The sequence below is a fragment of the Camelus ferus genome, chromosome 4 (assembly GCF_009834535.1).
Source record: "Camelus ferus isolate YT-003-E chromosome 4, BCGSAC_Cfer_1.0, whole genome shotgun sequence".
Taxonomy (NCBI): domain Eukaryota; kingdom Metazoa; phylum Chordata; class Mammalia; order Artiodactyla; family Camelidae; genus Camelus; species Camelus ferus.
This window is the reverse complement of record NC_045699.1, coordinates 55477189-55483912: the sequence shown is the minus strand read 5'-3', so window position 1 is coordinate 55483912 and position 6724 is coordinate 55477189. Positions and strand designations below refer to the sequence as shown.

The 6724-nt window shown below is 46.5% G+C and overlaps 1 protein-coding gene across 4 annotated transcripts in view; it reads left to right on the top strand.

Annotated features, from left to right (window-relative positions):
* Positions 1–4148: 4148 nt before the first annotated feature.
* The window catches only part of ECPAS (Ecm29 proteasome adaptor and scaffold), a 90320-nt gene continuing 87744 nt past the window's right edge, over positions 4149–6724 (top strand). For 2 of the 4 annotated variants that reach the window (XM_032478176.1, XM_032478174.1), the window contains exon 1: positions 4149–4614. In XM_032478176.1, coding sequence (XP_032334067.1) covers positions 4593–4614 — 22 coding nt within the window. In that variant the 5' untranslated portion in view covers positions 4149–4592. Of the gene's footprint in view, positions 4615–4830; positions 5260–6724 lie in introns of those variants that run through there. The other 2 variants (XM_032478173.1, XM_032478172.1) reach the window with 2 other exon arrangements.

The window sequence follows — 6724 nt, the reverse complement described above, 5'->3', positions numbered from 1 at the left end:
AAGAGTGGAATTGCTGGATCATATGGCAAGTCTATTTTCAGTTTTTTGAGGAATCTCCATACTGTTTTCCATAGTGGTCGCACCAAATTACATCCCCACCAACAGTGTAAGAGGGTTCCCTTTTTGCCACACAACCTCCAGCATTTACTGTTTGTAGACTTTTAAATGATGGCCATTCTGACTGGTGTGAAGTGATACCTTATTGTAGTTTTGATTTGCATTTCTCTGATAGTTAGTAATATTGAACATTTTTAATGTGCCTATTACCACTTGTATGTCTCCATTGGATAAATATTTTTCTAGGTCTTCTGACCATTTTTTGATTGGGTGTTTTTTGTTGTTGTTGTTGTTATTGAGTTGTATGAGCTACTTATATATTCTGGAAATTAAGCCCTTGTCAGTCACATCATTTACAAATATTTTCTCCCAGTCTGCAGGTTGTCTTTTCATTTTTTTTTTTACGATTTCCTTTGCTGTGCAAAAGCTTGTAAGTTTGATTAGGTCCCATTTGTTTATTTTTGCCTTTAGTTCTATTGTCTTGGTACACTGACCTAGGAGAACATTGCTATGATTTATATCAGAGTATGTTTTGTCTATGTTCTCTTCTAGGAGATTTATTGTGTCTTATGTTTAAGTGTTTAAGCCATCTTGAATTTATTTTTGTGTATGGTGTGAGGGAGTGTTCGAACTTCATTGATTTATATGCAGCTGTCCAGTTTTCCCAACACGACTTGCTGAAGAGACTGTCTTTTCTCCATTGTATATTCTTGTCTCCTTTGTCAAGTATTAATTGACCATAGGTATGTGGGTTTATTTCTGGGCTCTCTATTCTGTTCCATCAATTCATATGTCTCTTTTTGTGCCAATACCAAGCTGTTTTGTATCTTTGTAGTATATCTGAAGCCTTGGAATTTTATCATTTCTTGATGTCAGGATTAGCATCATGAATGTCAGTTTTCAAGTGAATTGATTTCAGGGACTATGGAGTGGGAAGTGCTTTTTGTACTTTGTAAATAACACCAGCATGCTTTTCTTTTTGAGTTCTTATAGCTTTTTTTCATAGCTTTCCTGCTTCTTCCCTAGTTTTTAGGGTGTCCATTAATACTTGTCATCCATGTACCTGACCAAAAGAGTGCTCTCTAATATTCTGCTTCTAATCTGCTTCGACTATGAAAACAAGTTTGTTCCCCTTCTTAGAACTGAGCATACATTTAGTGTGAGTAGGGCCTACAGGAGGGGAGAGAGGACTTCTAAGGAGTAAAAGACCTAAGTTTTTAGTTCTTGGATTTTGTGATACATTGTTTTAGTTTCTCAGTGGCCTCTTCTTTGCCCCCTGTTAACCCCTCTCTCAATTAGTTCCTGTCTGTTTTTTTTTAATTGAAATATAGTCGGTGTACAATATTATGTTAGTTTCAAGTGTACTACATAGTGATTTGACATTTGCATACTTTACGAAATAAATGATCACCAAGAAATGTCTAGTAACCATGTGTCTCCACACAAAGTTATGACAATATTCCTTATGTTGTATATTACATCCCTGTGGCTTATTTTATAATGAAAGGTTTGTACCTCTTAATTCCCTTCAACTATTTTGCCCTCCACTGCCCACCTCTCTGGCAACACCCGTTTGTTCACTGTATCTATGAGTCTGTTTTCATTTTGTTTTGTTTTGCTTTTTAGAGTCCACATTATAAGCGAGATAATACAGTATTTGTCTTTCTCTGTCTTATTTCACTTAGCATAATATCCTGGAGATCCATCCATGCTGTCTTGTTGCAAATGGCAATATTTCTTTTTTCATGGCTGAATAATATTCCTATATATATCCATTTCTTCTTCATCCAGTCATTTATCAATGGCCACTCAGGTTGCTTCCATATTTTGGCTATTGTAAATAATGCTGCTATGAACATTAAGGTGCATGTATCTTTCTGAATTAGTGTTTTTGTTTCTTCGAGTAAATACTCCGAAGTGAAGTTGCTGGATCGTATGGTAGTTCTATTTTTAATTTTTTTGAAAAGTTTCCATATTGTTTTCCACAGTGGGTGCACCAGTTTACGTTCCCATCAACAATGCATGAGGGTCTTTCTTGTCTGTTTTTGAAAGTTGAAGTAAATTCTAGGTAGGAAGTATCTCAAGACTACTATCCAAAAAAAAAAAAAAAAAAGACTACTATTCAAAACCAAAGTGTCTAGTCAGATTATGAAGCTATTTAGTGGGAAAAATATACTGTAAGTAGTCTAAAGGGAGAAGCAACCATAAGAAAGCTTAAACAGTAGTGATTAGAATCAGCATTGTAAGCTGCTATAAACTACTATATACAAGGAGATGTTAAAGCCATTTTTTTTTGCTTAACAATTCCATGTCTACATATAGAAATATGTGACTTCATAAAGATACATGTATAAGAATGTTTTACAATAGCAAAATGTTTTATAATAGTAAAAAACTATAGAAACCTAAAAGCTCATCAATAGGGAATGATTAAATCTTACCACGTACTTATTATGCAGTCATTTAAATGAATGAGCTAGTTCTGGACATACAAATCAGAGTACAGATTCTGGACCCACACTGCCTGGGTTCAAATCCCTGCTTCCCACTTGTTAGTTTGTGGCACTTTAGATATGTTCCTCAACCATCCTGTGTCATAAAAATCCCTACTTCATAAGATTGTTGGAAGGATTAAATGAATTCATCCAAGGAAAATATTTTAAATAGTGCCTGGCACAATTAGTGTTAGCTATTATTATCATTACTGATATAGAAGGACACCTGTGATAGACTGTTCAGTGAAAAGGGTAAAGTTATATAACAATATTATAGTAGAATTCCTATTTGTCGAAACAAATAAAATCTGTGTGTACATACCTACGCGTGATTTGCATACGTGTGGGATTCGAATTTCTATATAGGAAGAACTTATGAGCTGCTAACTGGTGTGGTCTGGAAGTTAAAATTGCCTAAGAAAACTTTTTTTTTTAACTTAGATTCGATATTTTGGTGGGTGGTTTTAGATACCTCTAGTTGAAATTTTAGGAAATCAACGTTTCTCCAAACTAGTCCTTGGTGCAATCACTCTATGTATTAATAGAAATGGTCAGAAAGTTTGTATGCATCAAACTCTTAACAGGAATTATTTCCAGGGAGTAGGAGGAGGGGATGGTGGGCAGGGAGGTAGGGGATAACTTTTGCTTTCTACACTTTGGTGTTTTCTCTGCAAATAGTTCATTGTGCATTGATTTCGTGTCAACAGCAAACAAAAAAGCCAAAATGTCAAAAAAAAAAAAAAAAGAATAAGAAAAAGGGATTGTTAACTTAATGTACTATGAAATCAAACCAAAAAAGAGTGGTGGTGGTGTAGAGCTTTTTGTTAATAGGAAAGAATATTTATGGGGGGAAACACTGATACAGAACTTTATCGTGAGTCTGAACCCCCTTCCAGCTTAGTCATTTTGGGGGCTGTATACATATGTGCACAGAGACAAGGCCTTGGAGGATGCACACTGAACTGTACCTGTTAATCATAGCTTTTTCTGGGGAGTGTGGTGGTGGGAGGGGGAGGAAGGCTTTTTCCTTTTAATCTTATATTCTGAATCATTTGAAATTTTTACAAAGATCATGTATAATTTCTATAAAAAAACAATAAAGGACATAAATGTCTTCAATGTGGTGTAAGTACCTTGTACTTGCCCAAGTTACATCTGGAACGACATATACTCATTTTTCAAGGCCTTAACCAGGGCTTTACAGACTTCTGCTTTTAGAAATAAATGCAGTTTCAATCCATTTAGGATCTTGATTTCTTCCTCTTACACTAAAAAAAAAAAAAAAAGTATCTGATCTTTTACCTAATTTGTTATGATAGTACCGTTACTCAAAGTACAGCAATCATACAACCCCTTAATTTGAATTCCGTATTGCATGCTATTTTTCACGTAAGGGACTTCACGAACAAACTAAAGGCGTAAAGTTAAAATCGGTGTATTGCAAATAAATCACTTTGGTTACCAAAAAGACCGTAGGAACAAGGAAGAAATTTTAAGAAAACATTTAATGTGAGCATATATACTTGAATTTGAACTTTAAAAACCTTGGTTCATTAAACTTTTAGTAGGGCTTAGTGATTTTTCCCTCATTCGGCAGTCCTTGTTTCTAAGAGCATCACAAACCTACACTTCATCACTGCCTTTATGTACAAAAAGGAGCCCAAGAGAGCCGGGTCGGGGACCGCTCGCGGCGCCGGGGCTCGCCCGGGACTGAGTCAGCGGCGGGGCCGAGAAGTTCGGCGGGAGGCGCAGGGCGGGGCTTCCTCCCGCCGACTCCGAACCCGGCTCTACTTTTCCGAGTCCACGTCTCTTCCTTTGGACAGGCGTGTTTCTCCAGGTCGGGAGCAGTCAACGTGACAGCCACAGACCTTGACAAAAAGAGCTCCGGCCCCGCCTCGAGGATCTCCCCCGGCCGGGGCAGCCCAGGCCAGCTCGGCCGAGCCCCTCACGGACTGCCGCGCGCGACTCCTCGGGGCCGAGCCCGCCGCTCGCCTCGCTTTTGGGCGCCCACGTCGCGGCGCCGAGCGCAGCACCCCCGGCATGGAGACCGGCTCGGACTCAGGTCAGAGGCCCGCGCGTCCGCGCCGCGCCGCGCCGGGGCCGCTGCAGGCTGCGGCGGCGCGGAAGAGCGGCGAGGAGCGGCTAGGCCGGGCCGCCGGCGCAGGCCGCCGCGTGCCGGGTCCGCGCGGGGAGCGCTCGCGGGCCGGCTCCCGCGCGCTGGGCGGGCGGCGGCAGGTGGGCAGGACGAGCCGCGAGCGAGCGAGCGAGGGCGGGCGGGCGCGCGAGGGGCCCGGCGGGGGGGCCGCTGGGAGGATGGCTCAGCTCTTTCTAAATATAAAACCGGCGTGAGTTGGGCGAGCGCGGCGCGGAGCTGCAGAGCCGCCGCGCGGGCCGGGCGCACCGGGACTCGGCCGACGGACGGCGGCGGCTCCGCAGAGGCGCCAGGCTGCGGGAGCGCCCGGGTCGCGAGCTCGCGGGGGACGGCGAGAGCGACGCGTGCAGTGAGGAGGACGCAGGCGGCGGTGGCCGGGCCTCGTGGGCGCTGCGCGGCCGGCGGCGAGCGACCGGAGGCGGCTCCCGGCCCCTGCCGCACCGCGAGCGGCGAGCCCCCCGCGCCGCCCGTCCGCGCCCTCCCCCTCCGGCCCCTCCCTCCCTCCCCGGCGCAACATGGCTGCGGCCGCCGCCTCCGCCTCCCAGGACGAGCTGAGTAAGTGCCACTGCGAGCCTGCGGCCGCGAGCCGGGGCCGGCGCGGCGCCGGGCCGGGGTCGGCGGTCGGGGCCGGGCGGGAGGGCCGGGGCGCCGGGCCGGGTGGGCAGGCAGGCCGCGGCGTGCGAGGGGCTGGGGGCGCTCGGGCCTGGCGGGGCGCCGGCCGCTGCCGCCGCGGGCGTTTGTAGGCCTCAGGTTTGCACCGTCACGTTGCGAAATTGAAACCGGAGCCCCGGGCGGAGCCACCTCTGTCTGCGATCCGCCCCGGCCCGGGGGTAGGGGGAGCCTAGCCCCCTGCCCGCGGGGGCTGGGCCGGAGGGCCGGCAGGAGCCCCAGGGTGGTGGGCTGTGTCTGCCGTCCCGTCTGACCCCTCCGTGGCCCCTGGTCCAAACTGCTGGGCGAGTTCTAGAAATAGAGCTTTCGGGGTGGGGGAGAAGGTGCCTTATTGTGACACTCTAGAGATCAGCGGAAAGGTCAGGAATAGGTGGTGACCCTCAGGTGGAGCAGGAAGGACGGGAGGGCAGAGAAGCCTCGGAGCGACAGCGCTTTCGGACAGGAGAGCCAGTGCACACTTGACCTTAAACGTCGCAGTTTTCCGGGGAACGGCGATCCGCGTTCGGGGAGAGCGGTGGTCACCCTGAACCGCAGGCCGCCCCGCCCGCCGCTCGGGTTCGCCTCGGTGCTTTGTGGGAAGTGTAGTCCCCGGGCGCCGCAGGCCCGCGCCGGGGGCAGAAAAACTCAATTTTCCTAGGACGTGTACGGTGATTTCTGATTGCGTTTGGGGCGGTTAGGTGAAAAGCTTTAGGCTGGGGTGCCTGTTTGCGTGTTTGTCGTTCCCTCAGCGCTGCCCTTCAGTTTATGACAAAAACAAGACAGGTGTTATCTAGGGATGATGTGAGTTTTAAATGGAATGAGGTGAGGTGTCGCAAGCCTTGTGAAGTTTCTGTTGTTACAGCCCCCTCTGAATTTCCATATGAAAGTAGCTATTATAAACATCATAATTTCTGTTTCTTTGGTGCCTGGCAGTTGAAAGCTACTTTTATATACATGATCTCACTTTTGTCCTCCTAACAACCTAGTAAGGCAGAGAGGTAGGAATTATCCTCGTTTTGAAGACGGGACAGGCTTAGCGTGATTACGTTCCTTGCTGCTTTGACACAAACCTGGTGGAGCGGCAGTAGTGTTTGCTCCTTTTGAAGTTGAAATAAACAATTGGTGTGACCCTGGGCTGGATGGAGAGTCGGAGTAGACAAGGTCTCATGCTGTGATTAAGAGAGAGACATGGGCTGATAGCCTCAGAGTCAGTTGCTTGTCTGTCAGTTCTATGCTGGAGCACCACCAGGTCTTCTGGGGAGATCAGCTCCCTGATTTTTTCTTCCATTTTTTGTTATTGTGACAAAATACACATAACATAAAATTTACCATTATAACCATTTATAACTGTACAGTCCAGTGGTATTAAGTA